The sequence below is a fragment of the Ictalurus punctatus genome, chromosome 15 (genome assembly GCF_001660625.3).
Source record: "Ictalurus punctatus breed USDA103 chromosome 15, Coco_2.0, whole genome shotgun sequence".
Lineage (NCBI taxonomy): Eukaryota > Metazoa > Chordata > Actinopteri > Siluriformes > Ictaluridae > Ictalurus > Ictalurus punctatus.
The window spans coordinates 26,758,673-26,782,515 of NC_030430.2; the positions used below are offsets into that span (position 1 = coordinate 26,758,673).

The 23,843-nt window shown below is 41.3% G+C and overlaps 1 protein-coding gene across 1 annotated transcript; it reads left to right on the plus strand.

Moving 5' to 3' along the window:
* The first annotated feature begins 3,960 nt into the window (after nt 1-3,960).
* slc6a1a (solute carrier family 6 member 1a) lies at nt 3,961-22,858 on the plus strand. The gene is made up of 15 exons (XM_017487910.3): nt 3,961-4,564; nt 5,556-6,012; nt 7,610-7,741; nt 8,621-8,721; nt 8,950-9,059; nt 11,048-11,180; nt 11,620-11,754; nt 11,847-11,950; nt 13,521-13,645; nt 13,743-13,855; nt 15,210-15,341; nt 16,540-16,642; nt 19,383-19,483; nt 21,480-21,647; nt 22,640-22,858. Exons 2-15 carry the CDS (start codon nt 5,757-5,759, stop codon nt 22,751-22,753), a joined length of 1,827 nt encoding a protein of 608 aa, XP_017343399.2. The 5' UTR covers nt 3,961-4,564; nt 5,556-5,756; the 3' UTR covers nt 22,754-22,858.
* Nucleotides 22,859-23,843: the final 985 nt, after the last annotated feature.

Consider the following 23,843-nt stretch of genomic DNA (forward strand, 5'->3'; position numbering starts at 1 on the left):
GAGTGTATGAGAGAGTATGGATGAGAATCTGGGGTATATTTGCTGTTAGTTCATGAGTGATGATGATGATGATGTAGAGAAGGAATAATTTGATAAGTATCAGTGTTATGGACAAATCCCCTCGCTAGTCTATTAAATTATTTACACATCAGTTTAAAAATATGAATCATTTCTCACGCACCGGTTGTCTTTCTCTTCTCCATAATAATCTATTTATAATCAGTTATAATCACTAGTAACAGATTTATGACTGTCGTTTGTTTCACTGAAATGAAAAAGTGTGTAAACATTTCAGAATAAATACTGAAAGATGTGTTTAGCATCCAGACGTCCACGTGTCTGAGTTCTGTGAAGGCTGCACGGTACTGAACACCAGCTCTGAAGCACTGAAATCCTTTATACCCTTTATGACCAGCGGTTTCTTGCCAGCCAGCAGAATTCAGGCTCTAATGAAGGTGTGGAACTGATGCGTGCAATCATCCAGCAAACGCTCTGCTTCTCTGCACATTAAAGGTCAAATGATCTGTACATGTACAGATGTAAAAACCGTGGAAGCAATTTGTCCAGGCGTCGTCCTACGTGTTTGGAAGCAGCCAGTCAGCTGTAATGAGCGCCGTTACTGATTGCAGAACGAGAAGAACGAGAAGGACGTTGGCTCGAATCCTAACAGAGTCTCGTGTGTACCGCTCCACTCTCGCCGCCATGGCACGAGTCAGGGAGCAAATCAGTTTCCATAGTGATGTGGGTGAAGGGAAGAGATTAGCAGGACGGAGCGGTGAGGAGAAATTCGACACAGTGCTCTGTGTTATTGACCCCCTCCTGACGAGGAAGCAATTTCATCTGAGATCCTGAATCGTGTGCAAGAATCCAAACACGGTCATGAATATCAGAGTGATGATGATGCGGAGACTTACACATGCACCAGCTTCTCAAACTCGTTCGCCTTCAAAACTGATTATTTCAACGAGTCGCTGTCTTTGTAAATTTGCTATGCTTGAGTGTGTGTGTGTGTGTGTGTGTGTGTGTGTGTGTGTGTGTGTGTGTGTGTGTGTGTGTGTGGTAAGAAGAATTTTAAAAAAGCCTTAAACGAATATTTCAATGGCAGCAGACAAGCAATCTCAGCAGATACCAATAAGAAGACAGACAGAGAGTGAGAACATTTTGCAGTTGCCTAGCAACAAAATTTGAAGCGATTTAGTTGGCCCCATGCCACGTTACAGCGTGTATACGTTTTCAAGCAGCACAATAACAATGTGCAAGATCCAACACACACACACACACACACACACACACACACACACACACACACACACACACACACACACACACACACACACTAATCCTCTGTTTTTGATGAATAAGTGTAATCAACATGAGGATGATGAGAAGGTCGAGGATGCTGAGATCTTTCTTCAGGAGGAAATGTAATTATTCTGAACTCCACATGGGCTTTACCTACACTACTAGTTTATGATCAGAGCCGGGAAAATGGAGATTGGATTGGAAAATCTGATCATGCTCTTAAAAAATCTGTTCATATATATTGAAATGTAGAAGCTTTTTATGTAGAAACTCCAACAGCGATGGTTTATCCCTCCATCCCTCCATCCATCCATCCATTTTCTGTACCGTTTGTCCTACACATGGTCACGAGGAGCCTGGAGCCTATCCCAGGGGACACGGGGCACCTGGATGGGGTGCCAGCACATCGCAGGGCACAATCACACACTACAGACAGTTTGGAAATGCCAGTCAGTGCACAGCGCAGTTCTTTGGACTGTGGGAGGAAACCAGAGTATCTGGAGGAAACCCCCACAGCACGGGAAGAACATGCAAACTCTTAACCACTGAGCTACCTCTCTACTCTCTTCACGTTAATAAGACAAAAAAACCCACGCAGATGTTCCAGAGAAACCACAAAGAAGTGTAAACTCCTCTGTGCTGAAGATGTTCCAGCTTCACCTCTGACTGTTACACAGCGCTGACACTGGAGACTCCTTCCATAACTGTTAAACAATCTCCATGTCAACTGATGTTTTTTAACCTGTTTATCGTCAGTGGAGCGTGCGCTGTACACGTCGCTGTGAACGAGCCGTTACTATAGAAACGATAACGTATTAGAAACCTGCACTACTGTCAGAGCTGCTGTTATATTAATCACCACCTTCCGACCAATCACAGTCCAGAACTCAGTGCTGTAATAATGTAATAAATGCTTATGCTCAAAATCAATTTAAAGTGAATCTCAGGACTGCCGATCAGATCAGCTCTGAGATATGAGTGTGTGTGTGTGTGTGTGTGTGTGTGTGTGTGTGTGTGTGTGTGTGTGTGTGTGTGTGTGTGTGTGTGAGTGAGTGAGTGTGTGTGAGTGTGTGTGTGTGTGGGACACCAGGATGTTACATGTCCCTCAGCAGGTGCATAAATACAACATGTTTTCACAATCATTACCGGAGGGAGCGGGGCCAGATGGACATGCCGATGCTGAATTTTGGGTATCATTAGTAGGTTAGTTCACTCCTCATCGCTCTGCCATCTGCTGCCATTTCAGCTCTGCCACACGGAGCCAAGGAAGGAGTGAGGAGGTGAAATCCCTTGACAGAACCATTTCACTGAACACTAAACACTCCAGCAGCAGAGAACTACACTACACACAGAAATATCCATATTTCATGATAAGAAAAAGCTGAAACGATACGTACACAGGAGTGGACCTTCAGTCCTGATCGTGTTTCACTGTCTGAGACCCACATGCTAATTTATTACCTTATTACATCACACTGCTGCCGAGTTCTGGACTGTGATTGGTCAGAAGGTGGGGATTAATTCTCTATAACAGCGGCTCTGACAGGTTTATATTAATGTGCTCGTTCTAATGCGTTATCGTTTCTATAGTAACAGGGACGTGTACAGCGTTAAAAAAATGTGTAATTGTTGACATGGTGAAATTTTCTGTCGGAGGTAAGGCTGTAAATTGAACTTTTCCGACGTCTTCAGGACAGAGGTGTTTACGCTTCTTTCTCTGAAACACCAGAAGCTGCGATTTTTTGTCGTGTTAACTTCACGAGAGAGAATTTGTTTCAGCAACATTAAATGTAACTAAAAACGGATAAAAAAAGCATGATGTATCATTCTTTAGTAAATAAAATATTGTGATCGTTGGTGAGTTGCTGTGGTGTAAGAGGAATAAAACACTCGGGGACGTGCTGTTAGAGGAAAATAATCAACCACTTCAACTCTCGCTTTGTGTTTTATCATTTGACTCCATACAAAAAAATCACATCCATTTCACATGAAATACGAGTACATGAGAAAAACATGTGAAGGTACATGAGTGACATCAAATAAAACACATACACTACACAAAGCATGTCTAAAAACAGTGTGTGTGTGTGTGTGTGAGTGTGTGTGAGAGAGAGAGAGAGAGAGAGAGATGAGTCATTTCAGAACATACATCTGGGGCAATTTGTGGAAAAATGATGGTCAAAGATGTGACGTTATAAATATCAGATTTTTTATAAATGCAGTTATTGCACAGGAAGCAGAGGACGTGCGCGGAATGTAGAATAAACAAAAACAAACAAACAAATACAAAAATGTTCATTAATAAACATTAAAGATTAGATCAGTATTGTTGGATTTTACTGCAGGACAGACAGCAAAAGTGCAGGGTGGAGAGAGAGAAAGAGCATAGATAGATAGATAGATAGATAGATAGATAGATAGATAGAGAGAGAGAGAGAGAGATATAGGTAGATAGATAGATAGATAGATAGATAGATAGATAGATAGATAGATAGATAGATAGAGAGAGAGAGATATAGATAGATAGATAGATAGATAGATAGAGAGAGAGAGAGATATAGATAGATAGACAGATAGATAGGTGAGAGAGCAACAGACAGGCAGATGGACAGAGAGAGGGAAGGAGGGAGAAACAGACAGAGAGAGAGAGAGAGAGAGAGAGAGAGAGAGAGAAGGAGGGATTGACTTTCAGATGACATTGGTGTGATGTAGGTGGAGTTGGTGGAGTGTGTGTGTATGTATGTGTGTGTGTGTGTGTGTGTGTGTGTGTGTGTGTGTGTGTGTGTGTGTGTGTATGTATGTGTGTGTGTGTGAGTGTGTGTGTGTGTGTGTGTGTGTGTGTGTGTGTGTGTTGCCCGCTTGTTGGTGTTTCACACACACGCTACAGCGACGCTGTTTCTGCTCCTCTGGACTGAACATGTTCATCCGCCTCTGGACCGTCACACACGCTCACACACACTCGCACACACTCACTCGCACGCACGCACGTTCACACACACTCGCACACACTCACTCGCACGCACGCACTCTCACACACACTCTCGCTCCTTCCCCCTTTCCCTGAGGAACATTTTGGGTCTTTGCTTCAATTGTTTTTGCTTTAATGGGAATAAAACACATTTACATTCTGAGCAATACTGCAAGTTTACAACTCTGGGAGAACCTACAGAACCTACAGAACCTACAGAACCTACAGAACCTACAGAACCTTGTGTACATGAGGGAAAAGAAAGCCTTTCGGCAGGATATTCGGAGACTCACTGTGAGTAGGCATGCATTCTTTTCTCTAAAAGATAGTAATGCCTTGAAATGTATTATTATTATTATTATTATTATTATTATTATTATTATTATTATTATTATTTATTCAGCTTTAAAGCAAACACTGACGTCTGATTGCAATCAGTTGTAGAACCAATTAAGCCTGATGTGCTCTCATATTTTTACATGATATATTTTCCTGCTTGTGAGAAACAGAAGGGAATAAAGACGGAGCGCAGCGTGGACTTCAGCGTCCTCACAACAACATCCTCTTTATTACAGATTATATATTACACATAAAGCACTCTGAATATATAACTTGTTTTTTTATAGTTTACTTAGTCACAAGCAGGAGCAGACAGAGGATGTAAATATCATTAACACAAGCATTATTACCTAACATCTGGATTAGAAATGAAGACTAATTAAGCTACAGTACAAGCGTCTAATGTAAAAGATTTCATTTTAGATCTTTATAAACAAATCTAATGAATTACTGAATATATAAATGAGGATAAAATGAGCATTTACGAGAGAAATGCTTTCTACACAGAGAATAAATCTGAGAATTATCACAGAGAATAAATCTTGTATTTATTTATTCTGTTGATTTTTCTTTTTTAAATTAGTTTTAAATTAATGTCTTAATAATTAACAATGCAAAATAAATAAATGAACGGTACGGTGTTAGCTGTATATGTACAGGAGAAGCATTATCAGGTCATTTCCTGACAGGAGATTACACTGTGTGGAACTGCTTGAGCTGTGTGTGGATGGAAATGAACAAAAAAACAACAAAAAAAACCTTTTTCTTAAAAAAAGCATAATTGTTAGTTAATTTTAAATTGTTGACGGATGGGAGGTCGCTGGGGAGAAATCTGCACATCTGGAGAACTGACAGAAAGCTCCTCGGTGTTGATTTACTACATGAAGGAAAGATAAAGAGAATAACATGAGATTCGAGGACCAACTATTTCATTTCCTGTTTTCAGGTTAAGTGTAACTGAAGAGCTGCCGTGTGACGCCACACATCCGTTTTAAACGTCACAAAACTCCAGGATTTTAAACGAAAATCTTTTTTTTTTTTCTTGTTTAAACCTAAAAAGTGTGCGAAACTGTTGTCTACGTGGACCGGTGCTGAAGTCTCGCGCCTCGTGGCCAAGAGGAGCTTGAGCTCAGCCAAAACCAGAGAAATGGCAACAAACGGCGCTAAAACCGTCACGGTGGATGGACAGGTGGCGATGGAGCTGAACGAGGTCACGACCCACGACAGATCCAAACTGGACGAGGTACAGGAGGAACAGAACGACGACAAGAAGAAGAAGAAGGATATTCCTGACAGGGAAACCTGGGCAGGAAAGTTCGACTTCTTGTTGTCTTGCGTAGGATACGCCATCGGGCTCGGAAACGTGTGGAGATTCCCGTACCTGTGTGGGAAAAATGGCGGCGGTAAGCAGCGCTGTGAATTCTAGTCCATTATGAGAATCTCTAATGGGTTCCATCACGTAATCAACCTTAATTGCTAGTAGTGTCATGGTTTCCATTAGGGTTCTTCTGGTTACTATTAAATACCATCAGAACCCAATAAGGCCTTCTTTCATGGGTAAATTATTACCTTCAGGAACCATCAGGAAGCATTAAACTACCATTAGAAACATTACAGAATATAGTGTTATATACTTTATATACTTTCTAACCGGAAGTACAGGAATATAGTGTTATATAAAGAAAAGTCCAAAGTAAGTACTACAGCATAAATGGAGCTATGACTTACATGTACAGTGGAGAACAACATGTATATTATACAGAATGTGTGTGTGTGTGTGTGTGGGGGGGGGGGGGGGGGGGGGTCCACGATGTCCATGACGTGGACCTAAAGTCCACGATGATCTTCTTGGTCTTCTGGGTGTACACATCACCAATCGATTACTGCATGAAAAGTGCTAGTTGTAATTCTCACATTAATCACTGGTTGAAATTCCTTCCACACTCACACACATTCAGCAGCACATAGAATAGCACTTGATCCACAACATCCTGTTCTTTTAAATTTTAAATCTTATATCGTACTCTGACTCGAGCGCAACATAATGAAGTCACGAGACTCTAATACAAGGTGATGAAATTGTAATGTGTGTGTGAGATGTGGCAGATTTAATCACACTTTTAATTCACTGTTATTTGTTGAATTAATAGAGTAAAGTCTGTGTGTGTGTGTGTGTGTGTGTGTGTGTGTGTGTGTGTGTGTGTGTGTTAATTCGATGCGCTCTGCTGTAAAGGGGATGTGTCCATGGTGTGAAGGATAATCTGACCTAGCGCTCATCTGCTACTCTTACAGAGAAACTTTAACTCCATTAATCTTTTCATCCATAAAATATTCACTCCTCCAGATAAACCAGGCCTCTGATTAAGACGCGTCTCCTCTGAAGCTTTTCACGGATTTTAAATAGACAATATTATTAAGTAATGAATAGAGTAATATTTATGTATTTAATATTGTCCTCGATTGACATTCCATAGTGTGTGTGTGTGTGTAGTTACATCAAACAGTCAGACGGTGGCGCTGGACTTACCGCTGCTCCTCACTCGGGCCACGCTATATCTAGAAACATGCGATCAGACTCGAGAGTAGCTGAGACACGCCTCTGTTTTAGATAAACTCCGCCCCCGGGCGTGTAACTCTCACGTAACTTCCGAAAAGCGCTTACGTCCGTAGTTACATCTGAGGTCTGAATACTGAAGATTTCAGGATTAAATCCTGAAAGTGCGTAACTCTACTCTGAGTAAAACGCTTAATCTGCTGTTCTTCTTGTGAATGTTAATTTTCTGTATTTTTCAAATGACCCTAACAGTTTAGGAGTTTTTCTGTGCGCATATGCGAAAACAAACCCCGCCCTTAATGTCTCCTTTAACCCCGCCCCAACCATAACCTTCATAACCCGTCATACAACTTGACTTGTGTGAATTGTTCTGAATTTACAGATGGATAAATCCCTGTACGTTGATTTGTGTGAGATTTGTGTGTTCTTTATTCGTGTCCACACAGGGGCCTTCTTGATTCCTTACTTTCTGACCCTCATATTTGCTGGAATGCCCCTGTTTCTCCTCGAGTGTGCGCTCGGGCAGTACACGTCCATCGGAGGACTCGGAGTGTGGAAGCTGGCGCCGATGTTTAAAGGTATAGCGTCTTTAAACGAACATAAGGAGTGTTTTTAAGGGATCACTGACATCACAATCGCTCTATAGTTGGACAGATTTGATACCATGAGTCATATGATACAGGAGTAGTACATCTCTCAGAGACGGGCTTTGAGGTTGGACCTGGTGCTCCAAGCACTTTAATAAATCGTAAACACAATAAACTATTTATTTCAAGATGTAGATTTATTCCCTAATGAAGACTCCAGAGGCGACAGTGGTGAGGAAAGGCTAGTTTAATATATCGATAAGGCGTTCTGTCTCCTCCGCTGACCGTGACAACGCTTTCCTCGCCATCACCACACTTGAAACAGGAAGTAACATGACCGATTGGACCAATCATGTAACTCGGTGCGCAGTGATGAGAGCGGATAATTCCACACAGGATACGGACCGCACCACGGTTCGGTAGAAGCAAGCCCCAGACCCCAGACCCCAAAACCAGGGATCGACTCTCAGGAGCTCGAAAATACTGTAGCTTTCACATTTCACCAATCGTACCAAACTCTCAGCCCCGGGTTTGGAAAAAAACCTCGAGTGTGAACACGATCTCCTACGAGTGCTGGGATGAGCACCGGACAGTCGTTATGATTGCAGCAGCAGTTCTTATTTACAAATCAACAGTACGCAGGTGAGAGTAAACACCTACGTGACCACACCTCTGTTTAAATCCTGGTGCTTGTTCAGCTTTAGTTTCTTCTTTTCCCTTTTAAACTCCAAAGCCCTAAACTTACCAGATCTCAATTTTAGACCTTCCACAAAAAGTCTGTCATTTGAATGCACGCACAGCTGCCCAGTGTAAACGTCGTGGCACTGTTCAGGTTAGATGGACGTTAATATTTGGCCCCCATGTGTGCAGGAGTTGGCCTCGCTGCAGCCGTGCTCTCCTTCTGGCTCAACATTTACTACATCGTGATCATTGCTTGGGCGTTGTACTACCTGTACAACTCCTTCACCACCGTGAGTACCACGCATCTCACCCGCGTCGTCATGGACGCCATTCCCCACATTTTAATTCCTAAAACAATTCTGTATCATTTATCATTAGGGATAAATTCATATATTTAGACTCTATATCCTGAATCCATATGTTTGTGTGTAGCTGCTTTGGGACAACGTCCGTTGTTGAAAGTGCTGTACAAATAAAACTGAACTGAATTGAAATTCACTTTTCTTTTTTAATTTTAGGAACTTCCGTGGAAATCCTGTAGCAACCCCTGGAACACAGACAGATGTTTCACAAACTATAGCATTGCAGACACCACCAACCTGACCAGCGCTGTCATGGAGTTTTGGGAGTAAGCTTGCAGAAGATGTCTTAAACGAGGCGCGCTGTTGTGTTGTGTTTAATCGTCAGCTTCATCATGTGACCTCAAGCGTGTATTCTCACTTCTTCAACTCGTTATACTGTTTATCTTAAAATATCCAGCTTCCTAAACACAGCGCTGCTTTAGCCTTAACTAGCCTAGCTACGCTTACGTCTTTAGAAATGCAATGCTAAAGATATTGTTTAAAAGTTTACACACCCCTGATCAAATTGCAGGCTTTTGTGATGTAAGAAAAAAATTAAACCAAGATAGATATCAGATCACCTTAGCAACCGACAGCATTCAAGTGAAAAACAAATAGAAATGTTTTAGGACTAAAAAAATGAAAAAGCTTACAATAACCTGGTTGCATAAGTATGCGCACCCTTTTATAATGGGGCATGTGACTGTGCTGTGGTCAGAATGAACCTCAATCTCAAATTCAAATGTAATTATCATACAGCTGTTATCACTGAAGTGATTCTGATTAACCACGAATAAGATCAGCTGTTTCTGTCGGAGTTTCTTCACATCTTCTGACTGCTGAAGCCCTGGTCCTCAAAGAGCTTACAAAGCCTGTACAGAATCTCAGTGTGGAAAGGTCTCAATCAGGAGATTTCCAAAACATCAGATGTACCACAGAACACTGTGAAGCTCGTCATCAACAAGTGGAGAAAATGGAGCACCACAGTGACATCACCAAGAACAGGACGTCCCTCCAAAACTGACCCAAGGACAAGAGGAACACTTACCAGGGAGGCTGCTGAGAGACCTACAGCAACATTAAAGGAGCTGCAGGAACATCTGACACGTACTGACTGCTCTCTGCACGAGACACCAATCTCTCGGGTTCTTCACATGTCTGGGTGATGGGGTAGGGTGACTAGACTGAAGCCCTGTCTCACAAAAATACATCTGAGCCCACCTATATTTAGCTGAAACATACATACAGTTACCACAAAACAAGTATTAAAATGTATTTTCATCTGATGAAACCAAGGTAAAACATTTTGGACATAATTCTAAAAGATGCTTGGTGCAAAAACAAGACAGTGAAACATGGTGATGGTAGCGTCGTGCTATGGTTCTGCTTCTCTTCAGCTGGGACTGGGGCGTTAGTTAGGGAATCATGGATAGCTCTAAATACCAATCTATTTTGGCACAACATCTGCAGGTGTCTGTTAGACAGCTGAAAATGAAGAAACATTCCCCTTCCAGCACGATAACGACCCAAAGCACAAACCCAAGTCAACGAAAGAACAGCTTCAGAAGAAGAAGGTCATTGTTTTGGAATGGCCCAGTCAGATCCCTGATATAAATCCTGTAGAATGACTTGAAGAGAGCTGTGTACCGGAGATCCCCTCGCTATCTGATGGATCTGGAGAATTTCAGTAATGAAGACTGGAATAAAATGACCAAATGAAGATGTGTTAAGTCAGAAGATCTGACCCCGAAACACTGAGTGCTGTATTATAGGCAAAATGTGCTTTAACACAGTTAAGGGGTGTGAATTCTTATACAACCAGGTTTGTATTTGCTTTTCACTTGAATGTTGGTTGCTGTTCACATTAAAGGTGAAAAAAGTTCTGACATCTCGGCTTATCCGAGTTTAATTTTTTACATTAAAAAAAACCCACGACTTCTAACGGGGGTGAGTAAACCTTTATATCCACTGCATTCCTAAAGACCTAACCTTAGCTTGCCTAGCTAACGCTAAAGCAGTGTTGTGTTTAGGAAGCTGGATATATGGGTTGTGTAAGCTTTTTATATTCACTGTAGGTATTTGACATCAAAGTCTGACCCAAGTCTCACAAGCTCGCTAATCTTATGCTAACCCTTACTGTGTGGAATTAACATCAGTTTATATGTTTGTTAGCGAGTTCGTTAACATTAATTAAACTAGAATAAAGCACTGCCTAAACAACTTAGGTGCACAATTAAAACATAACTTTTTGAATGCGTTTGGATGTTTAATACAGACGCAATGTACATAACATCACTGATGGTTTGGAAAAACCGGGGCAGATCCGCGCACCGCTAGCAATAACTCTGGCCATCGCTTGGGTCCTCGTGTACTTCTGTATCTGGAAAGGTGTTCGTTGGACTGGAAAGGTAAGTAACTTTCATATGGAAATTGTACAAATCTATACTTTGATCGTGAGTTGAGTTTAGCACTGACCAAAGACGGCATTCTTCAGTGTGAAAAATGTCTGCGTAATGTCTCCGAGTGCGAGCGCTGCTGCTACAACCCTCCCCTCAAATCCACCAATAGGAGGACGGCACACTCACGAGATAGATATCGCTTTTGGCACTGTAGTAAATAATGTAGTTCCTCTTTACACAAATTGCCGTACACGCATCCGTTTGTAAATCTACTGGAAAGCGTTCAGATGGCAGAAATATTCAGTGTCTGAGTTCACTGGGAATCTACCGTCTAGTGATGAGCCGATTAAAATACTGAATACTGAAACATCTTAAAAACCACAACAACAACAACTGGTTCTAATGTGATATTTTCCTCCGTGACATGTAAACTATACTGTGTTTGTAGGTTGTGTATTTCTCAGCCACCTACCCATACTTCATGTTATTCATCCTGTTCATCCGCGGAGTCACACTTCCCGGAGCGAAAGAAGGAATTCTGTTCTACATCACACCTGATTTTGTGAAGCTTAAAGAGTCTGAGGTAATGTCACATGATTTAGAGTAGGAACCGGCTGAGGCTGGAGCAGAACGGAGGTGAGGGATGTTGTGTTATTCGTCTCGTTGTTCCCTCAGGTCTGGCTGGATGCTGCCACGCAGATCTTTTTCTCGTACGGTTTGGGGCTCGGCTCTCTGATCGCGCTCGGCAGCTACAACCCTTTCAACAACAACGTTTACAGGTACGACGAGACAAGGCGAAGGGCTTGTTTCATCACCCGTACGCTGTTGCGCAAGTTCCGTTGTAGCCGAGTGAGAATGTTTTGCTGTGTTTGAGTTTATGAACTGCTGAAGATGTAAACGATGGTACAGTTACAGTCTCGGTGCAGTTTTCAGGGTAAAACTAAAGAGTCCAATTTAAGCTCTAGGAGTTACAATGTGAACCACGAAAACACAGAATGGATTTGTTTACACAAAGCCCCGCCTCTTAAAATTAATATTGGAAGGCGGGGTTTATCTACATTACTATATTAGCCAGCTAGTTGACCTCCTGAGGTCTTGTTCAACTCGGCTAGACTGGACAAATTTATGAGGACGCAAAATTCTGACCTGCCACAAATGTACAGATTTACTGGTGCAGTAATCGATTTAAATATTTGAGCATTTCATCACCAGTCGAAGAGAAACATAACTAACATCAGCTCCATACTGATCTCAGTCTCAGATTTATCCAGCTTGCATTTAATTTTTTCCAAGTTTTACTTTTCCCTTCTGGTGATGCTTCTGTTTAGCGCCGGATTCTGCCATGTTTGTGTTTGAAAAGCGTTAGCCTGTGTTTTTGATGCTTTTTCCTTGTTTCAATTAGTTATGTAATCAAATGCCCCCAAAATGTCCTATTTGATTCATCGCAATTTTAAGAACAATAACATATCGAGGAGTGCAATTTAAAACACACAAAAAGTCAGAGTGACCAATTTAAAATAAAAAATGCCTGGCTGTTTTATTGGAACTATCAAAGACAAAACCCAGAAAATAAAATACCTGACGGCTTTAACTGGCAATAAATTCCACTATAAACTTTATAAACTATAAACTCTACATGTTTGCAAATCTTTACAAACTCTATATCTGCTTTAACTGTGGAATTCTGACTTTTATAACGAGACGTCTCACACACAGAAGGGAAAATCAGAAAGTACAACGCTGACAGTACAACGCTGTTAAATCCTGGATTCTGATTGGTCAGAAGGTGTTGAGTAGTAGTTTTCCGTAGTGCAGCTTCACGTGACAGGTCTATAGTAACGCGCTCGTTATAATTACGACAACGTTATCTACATCCTCGTTTCTATAGTAACAGCTCATTCACCAGGACTTATAAACTCAACATAAACAGATAAAAAAGGTTTGATGTAAAAGAAATAGTGATATAATATAAACGACTGCCACCAGGGGGTGAATTTCGTCGTGTTTGGGAGTTTTAGGCAGTAAAATCCGGACACTAGACTCCACTGGTTATCTGTTTAATGCTGACTGCAGTCATTTTTTAATGTTTTTGAAGGATTTTTTGAGATGATATTCTTCATTAACACCTCCATTTTGTCCAGCGATGTGTACCGTGTCATTTAAGACCCCTCATTTGACTAATGTAAGAGGATATGAATAAATATGAGCAATTTGTGCCTAGAATTAGGGTGTAATTAAACCTCAGAGCTCTCAGTACATAATTAATTCATTCCTCCATGGCTGGAATTAGTACCCTGCAGTTCAGCCGTGAATATATTCAACGTCTGTCTTTTCCTGTCTTTCCGGCAGAGACTCGATCATCGTGTGCCTTATAAACTCATCCACCAGTATGTTTGCTGGATTTGTCATTTTCTCCATCGTGGGTTTCATGGCTCACGTGACTAAGAGAACGATAGCTGACGTAGCTGCTTCAGGTAACTCAAGCACTTCTTCATAGTGTTATAGAACAATTCCTATAGCGTGTCTCGCTCACATGTGTATTCTGTTTTATGGTCTGTGTTTCCTCTTCAGGTCCAGGTTTGGCATTTTTAGCGTACCCCGAGGCCGTGACACAGTTACCCGTCTCTCCGCTGTGGGCCATCCTCTTCTTCTCCATGCTGCTCATGCTGGGAATCGACAGCCAGGTGACGTCCCTCAATAGCACACGTTTGGGAAAAATATCCTGAATTTTCTGATCACAATATTCATAGTCTGTGATTTAAGTGCAAAATGGCGTCTATTCAGGTGAGGGGAAAGTTGCTCACATTCAGAGTCGGGTTACGTAACCGCTTGAGATTATTTATCATAAGCATTTATATTATTACAATCACCTGCGTGTAGTTCAGGGGTTTCAACAACTCACAAGCGTGTTTGTCACGTGTTCGTGATGTGTTTGTCACGTGTTCGTGACATGTGATCATTAAAATTGGTGATTTCAAACTCCATGCACAAATTAATATTCTAGAACATCAAAATATTCAAGATATTCAGATTTAATTACAAAATTTGAAATCATTTGGTGGCGATGCGTTTCGAGGGATTCTAACCCGTGTAATGAGGTAGAGCAGGGTGAAGGTAGAGCAGCGTGAAGGTAGAGCAGCGTGAAGTTAGAGCAGCGTGAAGGTAGAGCAGCGTGAAGGTAGAGCAGGGTGAAGGTAGAGCAGCGTGAAGGTAGAGCAGCGTGAAGGTAGAGCAGCGTGAAGTTAGAGCAGGGTGAAGGTAGAGCAGCGTGAAGGTAGAGCAGGGTGAAGGTAGAGCAGCGTGAAGGTAGAGCAGCGTGAAGGTAGAGCAGGGTGAAGGTAGAGCAGGGTGAAGGTAGAGCAGCGTGAAGGTAGAGCAGCGTGAAGGTAGAGCAGGGTGAAGGTAGAGCAGCGTGAAGGTAGAGCAGCGTGAAGGTAGAGCAGGGTGAAGGTAGAGCAGCGTGAAGGTAGAGCAGCGTGAAGGTAGAGCAGGGTGAAGGTAGAGCAGCGTGAAGGTAGAGCAGGGTGAAGGTAGAGCAGCGTGAAGGTAGAGCAGCGTGAAGGTAGAGCAGGGTGAAGGTAGAGCAGGGTGAAGGTAGAGCAGCGTGAAGGTAGAGCAGCGTGAAGGTAGAGCAGCGTGAAGTTAGAGCAGGGTGAAGGTAGAGCAGCGTGAAGGTAGAGCAGGGTGAAGGTAGAGCAGCGTGAAGGTAGAGCAGCGTGAAGGTAGAGCAGCGTGAAGGTAGAGCAGGGTGAAGGTAGAGCAGGGTGAAGGTAGAGCAGCGTGAAGGTAGAGCAGCGTGAAGTTAGAGCAGGGTGAAGGTAGAGCAGCGTGAAGGTAGAGCAGGGTGAAGGTAGAGCAGCGTGAAGGTAGAGCAGCGTGAAGGTAGAGCAGCGTGAAGGTAGAGCAGGGTGAAGGTAGAGCAGCGTGAAGTTAGAGCAGCGTGAAGGTAGAGCAGCGTGAAGGTAGAGCAGCGCGAAGGTAGAGCAGCGCGAAGGAATCCTGTGTGCTGCTTTAATTTGGAGTTTTGTGGTGTTGCAGTTCTGTACGGTGGAAGGCTTCATCACCGCCCTGGTGGACGAGTTCCCGGCGATCCTGAGGAAAAGACGAGAGATTTTCATCGCGTGTGTGTGCCTGGTGTCGTATATAATCGGCCTCTCCAACATCACGCAGGTAATTAAGACACGTTGCTAGTTGTTAGGTGATGTTATGAAAGAATGTAAATAGAATATGTTTGGTAGGTTTATATGCAGCACATATCTACTGTACTAACTTACTAAGATTCATATATTACAATTATTTTACAGGTTAATCTGTAAGCAGAGTAAATGACCTTATATTATTATATTTAATATATTAATAATATTATAAAAAGAAATAATGTACAGCAAAGATGTTTAACATTACTATATTATTTTCTCTGGAAAATTAATGTTTAGAAATTTATTTTTGACTGACGCACTAAATTTGTATAAAAATTTATTCAGTTCAGTTCAGTGTTGTGTACAGTGTGTTTAACGGTGGACGTCGTCCCGGAGCAGCGGTACAGAAATATATACACTCAGGATAGAGATGTTAAATGTATGAATTTATCTCTAATGAGCAGCCAGAGGAGACGTGGTGAGGAAAAACTCCCTGAGACGATATGAGGAAGAAACCTCGAGAGGAACCGGACTCAGAAGGAACCCGTCCTCATCTGGGTGACACCGGATAGTGCGATTATAAATAAATACACCCCTTCTATAAATGTGCTAATACTACATGCTCAAATAGTGCAGTTGTGTAAGCAGGAACTTCATTACAGTTTCTACAGGAAGTCTGTTGTGTTGAACTTCTCCACTGATCACTGATGGAGACTCGAGTGCAGAACTGTTTGTGGTGATTGTAGTGCTAAAGCTATCACAGCATAACTGTTCATATGAACTGAGGTCCAAAGCATCTTTATGGTGTTTAAGTGGAACCGTCCTCAGTAATCTCAGTGATCTTTAGACTGCACCATGTGGGACATCCTCAGCAGCAGCATGTGACTTCCAACTGATGAGAACTCCAACCAGAAGTAGAACATCAGGATGGATCAGGCAGGTCCGGAGAGCAGAAGGGGTCAGGATCACTGGCAGCTCAGGAGTATCATGTGTAGCTCAACAGAGAGAGAGAGAGAGAGAGAGAGAGAGAGAGAGAGAGAGAGAGAGAGAGAGAGATTATTAGGTATGGTTTTTGTCCTGTAATAGTGAAGGACAATGTACTGTGCGTGAGTAAAAGCAGGGACTCCGGCAAGACTAGCTGTGACTAGCTATAAAAAATGAGGGTATCAAGACTTTTGCTCACTGTCTGTATCTGAAAAAGGGAATTTTATTTATCCCTGTTGCTTTAGGGCGGCCTTTACGTCTTCAAACTCTTCGACTATTACTCTGCCAGTGGCATGTGTCTCCTGTTCCTGGTTTTCTTCGAGTGTATCTCCATCTCCTGGTGTTACGGTGAGACACGACAACATTACAGAGATGATTTATTTTATTTAAACATACTCTCAATGTGAAACCGTTTTGATAAACAGTATTACAACACGGCGCTGCTGAGTTCTGGACTGTGATTGGTCAGGAGGCGGTGATTAATTCTCTAGAACAGCGGCTCTGACAGTAGCGCAGGTTTATATTAATGCTCTCGCTCTAATAAATTATCGTTTCTATAGTAACGGCTCGTTCACAGAGACGTGTACAGCGCACGGTCCATGTAAACAGATTTTTAAAAAATTTTCTGTAATGTAAGGAAGGAGTCTCCAGTGTCAGCGCTGTGTAACAGTCAGAGGTGAAGCTGGAACTTTCAGTTTCCCACATCTTCAGCACAGAGTTTACACTCCTCTACTGTTTCCACTCACACTCACTGTGATTATCTTGTCCTATTAACTTGTAGAGAGAGAATTTCATGGACATTTCACAACATTAAAATGTAACTACAAATGGATAAAAAGTCTGACACTGTGTTCTTAAATAAAAAATTGTTATTGTTGATAAATCCCTGAGGTATAAGAGGAATAAAGCGTGCTGTTGTAACACCACACACTGTTTTAATACTTACTTAACCTTACTTAACCTAACTTAATATACTATTTATATAATATAATATTTATTTTGACCAAGTTGTACAGTGATGCTTGAAAGTTTGTGAACCCTTTAGAATTTTCTATATACAGTGCATCCGGAAAGTGTTCACAGCGCTTCACCACATCTTGTGATGTTACAGCCTGTTTCCAAAATGGATTCAATTCATTATTTTCCTCAAAATTCTACAAACAATACCCCATAATGACAACATGAAAGAAGTTTGTTTGAAATCTTTGCAAATTTATTAAAAATAAAAAACAAAAAAGCACATGTACATAAGTATTCACACCCTTTGCCGTGACACTCAAAATTGAGCTCAGGTGCGTCCTGTTTCCACTGATCATCCTTGAGATGTTTCTACAACTCGATTGGAGTCCACCTGTGGTAAATTCAGTTGACTGCACATGATTTGGAAGGACACACACCTGTCTATGTAAGGTCCCACAGTTAACACTGCATGTCAGAGCACAAACCAAGCCATGAAGTCCAAGGAATTGTCTGGAGACCCCCGAGACAGGGTTGTATCGAGGCACAGGTCTGGGGAAAGGTACAGAAACATTTCTGCAGCATTGAAGGTCCCAGTGAGCACAGTGGCCTCCATCATACATAAATGGAAGAAGTTTGGAACCAGCAGGACTCTTCCTAGAGCTGGCCACCGGCCAAACTGAGCGATCGGGGTGAAGGGCCTTAGTCAGAGAGGTGACCAAAAACCCGATGGTCACTCTGACAGAGCTCCAGCGTGTCTTTGTGGAGAGAGGAGAACCTTCCAGAAGAACAACCATCTCTGCAGCACTCCACCAATCAGGCCTGACTGGTAGAGTGGCCAGATGGAAGACACTCCTCAGTGAAAGGTACATAACAGCCCACCTGGAGTTTGCCAAAAGGCACCTGAAGGACTCTCAGACCATGAGAAACAAAATTCTCTAGTCTGATGAAACAAAGATTGAACAAAGATTGAACTCTTTGGCCTGAACGGCAAGCATCATGTCTGGAGGAAATCAGGCACCACTCATCACCTGGCCAATACCATCCCTACAGTGAAGCATGGTGGTGGCAGCATCATGCTGTGGGGATGTTTTTCAGCGGCAGGAGCTGGGAGACTGGTCAGGATCGAGGGAAAGATGAATTCAGCAATGTACAGAGACATCCTTGATGAAAACCTGCTCCAGAGCGCTCTGGACCTCAGACTGGGGTGAAGGTTCATCTTCCAACAGGACAACGACCCTAAGCACACAGCCAAGATAACAAAGGAGTGTCTACAGGACAACTCTGTGAATGTCCTTGAGTGGCCCAGCCAGAGCCCAGACTTGAACCCGATTGGACATCTCTGGAGAGATCTGAAAATGGCTGTGCACCGACGCTCCCCATCCGACCTGATGGAGCTCGAGAGGTCCTGCAAAGAAGACTGGGAGAAACTGCCCAAAAATAGGTGTGTCAAGCTTGTGGCATCATTCTCAAAAAGACTTGAGGCTGTAATTGGTGCCAAAGGTGCGTCAACAAAGTATTGAGCGAAGGGTGTGAATACTTATGTACATGTGCTTTTTTGTTTTTTATTTTTAATAAATTTGCAAAGATTTCAAACAAACTTCTTTCACGTGGTCATTATGGGGTGTTGTGTGTAGAATTTTGAGGAAAATAATGAATTGAATCCATTTTGGAAAAAGACTGTAACATCACACCATGTGGAGAAAGTGAAGCGCTGTGAATACTCTCCGGATGCACTGTATCATAAATATAAACTAAAACATCATCAGATTTTCACACGAGTCCTAAAAGTAGATAAAGAGAACCCGATTAAACAACTAATACAAATATATTATACTTAGTCAATTATTTATTGAGGAAAATGATCCAATATTACATTTCTGTGAGGGGCATTCGGGTTCTCTTTATCGACTGTTAGGACTCGTGTGAAAATCTGATGATGTCATAGGTCATATTTATGATATATAGAAAATTCTAACGGGTTCACAAACTTTTAAGCACCACTGTATATATTATATTTCTACATTAGCACATGGGTGTTTTTCTATGAGTAAACGCAGGAGAATCTTTAATCTGCTGGTCTCTAGGTGAGTGTGTTGATTTATTAACGTCTGATTTCTGGTGTCTGCAGGTGTGAATAAATTCTACAGTAACATCGAGGAGATGATCGGATATAAACCCTGCATATGGTGGAAACTCTGTTGGGTGTTTTTCACTCCTCTGGTTGTTGCAGTAAGTAAAAAACCCTCTTCCTTCCACCTCCCTGTGTGTAACCTCATTATCTCTGAATCTCAGTTGTTCAGCATCATGACGTGGTTTCATTAGTTCCTGAATAAATCAGGTAACAAAAAGGCAAATACAAGCAAGTAATGTTTTGTTATTAAGCTATGGATTAGACTTTCCACAAAGCTTTGGGCTAAATTAACTTTATTTAAATGTGACAAACAACACTATAAATGATAAACTGTTTAATTATTACTTCATATAATTAAATAAAGCTTTAAAATAGATCTACAGGTGCATATATATATATAAGCCTTTTTTTTTAACAAAAATAAATAAATAAATAAAAATCATCCGATCTTCCAAAACCATGTGGAATAACGTGTTCTGGTCTGATGAGACCGAAGTTTAACTTTTTGCCATAAATACCAAAAGATATGTTTGGCACAAAAAACCACAAGAACACATCACATCTCCAAAAGAACAGCGTCCTCACGGAGAAGCACGGTGGTGGCAGCATCAGACTTTGGGGCTGTTTTTCTTCAGCTGGAGCTGGGGCTTTAATCAGGGTGGAGGGAATAATGAACAGCTCCAAATACCAGACAAAAAACCTTAACTCTTCCTCTACAACACTTCAGATGAAGAGGAATTTCACCTTTCAGCACGACAACGACCCAAAGCAAACCTCCAGATCAACAAAGGAACGGCTTCACCTAAACAAGATCAACATCGTGCAGTCCAGACCTAAATCCAATCAAAGATCTGTGGTGTGATCTGAAGAGGGTTGTGTACAGGACACGCCCTGGCCATCTGACAGAGTTAGAACGCTTTAATAAGGAAGAACGGCAAAATATTACTAAGTGAAGACGCTGCAAACTGATGGACTCTTCCCCCAAAATACTGAACGCTGTGACAAAATCTAAAGCTGCTTCAACTGAGTATTAGTTTAGGGGTGTGCAAACTTATGCAACCAGGTTAGTGTACATTTTATATTTGTAATTTTTTCCCCCTAAATGATTCTTTTTTTTCACTTTAATTAACAGATTAAAATTTCACAATAAAGGTATAAAAGGTTCTGACATTTCATTTTTTTACATCACAAAAACCTGACGTTTTAACAGGGGTGTGTAAACTTTTTATAACCACCGTAGTATTTGTTGGAATTTTTTCGAATTTTTCAGCATTTTATAAATGCATTCACTATAAAATACAGTCCAAAAACTCTCTCTAACTATGACCCTGATTACATTACATTACATTTTTCATTCACGTTGGTTTATGTGCATTAAGTTACATTTCTAATAATCAGATCAATCACGTTGGATTTTTTTTTATTAAAAAATGTGGTAATTAATTATTGTGCCATGTGAACAGAGGCCAATGGGCACGTAATTGTTTAAAAATTTAAAAATGAAAAAAAAATCTATTTTGAAGACAGGCACAGAAATGCTTAGAAAACTGAATACTATGAATATGCTAATTAGACACTCTGGCTTGCTCCGCCCCTTTTCTTTAGCAAACAAATGTTGCATGGCTTGTATTTGCATATTAGAACATAACTGACTTCTGTGTTTTATGATATAATAAAACCACTTCTGTGTTAGATGGATAAACAAGAAGTCCGATTTGTAAAAGAGGTTTTTATTGCTCCGTGTGTTTATTATTTAAGGATATAATAAATGTTTTTATTCATTTTAGTCATTTAGCAGTTTCTGAGTAACGTGAATAAATAAACTATACAATATCATGTCCATTTTCTCTTCAGCTTCAGGACCTCGAGTTCAGGCAGCGATTCAGATGGAGCCGATGCATAATGATTTGAGCCGTAAACAAACCCTGACATTGAGGACGAGGATTTTCTAAGAGCTAATATCTCTGAAAGCCCTTCTCTGTTCTCCAGTGTCTGGTGGTTTGAGCTACACAAAGACGGACTGGATAAATAAACCAGCTTAGAGAGTGAAACTCTTCTTTCCCACACTCTTCTTAATCTTCTTCTCTTCTTCAGGGAGTGTTTCTGTTCAGCGCCGTCCAAATGGTTCCTCTCAAAATGAATAACTACGTGTTCCCGGCGTGGGGTCAGGGGGTCGGCTGGCTCATGGCTCTCTCTTCCATGATCCTCATCCCGGGATACATGGTATACATGTTCCTCACCACCAGGGGAAAATCTAAAGAGGTAACCATGACTAATCATCTCACATTACAGCAGGAGCTTCATTCTGATTCCAACTCCCACATACAGCAGGAACCAAAGCTCTGCTTTTAGAACCAGATTCTTCATTCTTCACTAAAATACGTCAAACAATGAAAATTATTAGTGAACAAGTATGTGGAAAACACACACAGGGCCATGCTGTTATAGGAAAATAATGAATGATTAGTAATTTGCAGCTCTTATAGAAAATTAATCATCTTCTGACCAATCACAATCCAGAACTCAGCAGCAGTGTGGAATAGATAAAGATTTATAACATTTAAAGAAGTATCCAGCACACTCTGTAGCACATAAATTTCAGTATTTTAACAATATTTAAAGTTTTTTTTATGTGCATACTCTATGGGACAAAAAGTATGTGCACCCCTAACCATCACACCCATATTAACTTGTCATTCCAGATGTATTCTGTACTGTTATAATAACCTAATCCACTATTCTGGGAAGGATTTCACTAGATTTTGGGGCGTGGCTGTGGGGATTTGCGGGCATGGCCGTAGTGATTTTGGGGCGTGGCCATGGGGATTAGTGATCATTCAGCTACAAGAGCGTTAGTGAGGTTGAGGTCAGGCGCTGATGTCGATGTGAGGAGACTCCAGTTCCAGTTCATCCCAAAGGTGTTCAGTGGGGTCGAGGTCAGGACTCTGTACAGGACACTCGAGTTCTTCCACCTTCTTCCAACCTTCACACACCACGTCTTCACGGAGCTCGCTTGTGCACTGTGTGTCTCGCTGGAACAGTGTTTGGGTTCCTCTTAGTTCCTGTGAAGGGAAACCGTAAAGTTACAGCGTACAGAGACGCTCTACACAACTGTATGCTTCAGACTTTGTCTAACGGTTTGGGGAAGAACCACATTTTGGGAGTGAGGGTCAGGGGTGCACATACTTTTGGCCTTAAAGTGTATATATTGACACATATTGGTAAGTATTAATAGTTATGTGTTTGTGTTTCAGTCAGTGCAATCACAGGAGAACAGACCTGAACAACAGCAGCAGGGTGAAAACGCCATCACCGTGTACCCCACCAACGCCCACACCCCGAACCCCGAGCAATCGCCGAGCGCATGAACGCCCCGAACCCAGAACAATCGCCGAGTAACAGCACAGAGGACTTCCATCTTTCTACAGTAATAGAGTCATCTACCTCCAGGGGCCAATCACCATCCACTTCAACTCAATAATAATAATAATAATAATAATAATAATAATAATAATAATAATAATAATAATAATAATAATAATACATATAAATGTGGAACAGTTTGTCTTTGTCTTTTGCAGGTGTCCATGTAGGGGTTAGAAACACAAAGCACAACGTGTGTTAGTGTAAAAAAAACAGGAGTTGTATTTTAAAAAGTGAGACGTGAATCTGTTCATGGTGTTAAAGCTGCGAGTCGGATCAGAGATCAGAGATCAGACATCAGAGCGTCGTGTAGGTCGCCGTGCCGATAATGCTGTTTTCAACACGCACAACACTCCGATCATGGACAAGGTCCGGATGTGTTGCGTTTAGCACTTACAGCATATTTCAGCAGTTTTTTCCATTTTACTGCGTTTTCAACTTTTTCCCGCCATTTTTTCTGTTTTAAGTACTTTTATCATATTTTGGATTCTTTATTTTGACACATTTTAGTTTTTTGTTTGGAATTTGCATTTTGCAGTGTTTCATTTTGCTGTATTTTTCCATTTTCCAGCATTCTTCTGCATTCTCAGTATTTTCTGGAACGTTCGGCACTTTTTTCGGCGTTCTTCAGTTTTTTTTCTGCATTTTTTGGAATTTCATGACATTTATTTGCCAAATTTAAAAAAAAAAAAAAAAGTTCCAGCATTTATATCCTCTGGATATAAAATCAAACCCATTTTGAAGGAAGCATCAGGACTGATTTAAGATCAGTATTTACTGCACGCGCACCTTCATGAAGGTCATTACAACATCCCAGAGTTTAAATGCACATAAACAATCCAAAGTTTATTATTTTGAATAATATGATATTCTGTTAGCATTTGGAAAGTTCGATCAGTTATTGTGACGTGTGAATATCGGCACATCGAGCCTAGCGGCCTGAGAGAAGAAAAAAAAAGCTCCAAACACAGGGAAAGAAAAAATCTTAAAGCAGAAATGATGCACATTATTAATCAGTGTAATCGGTGTTAAACC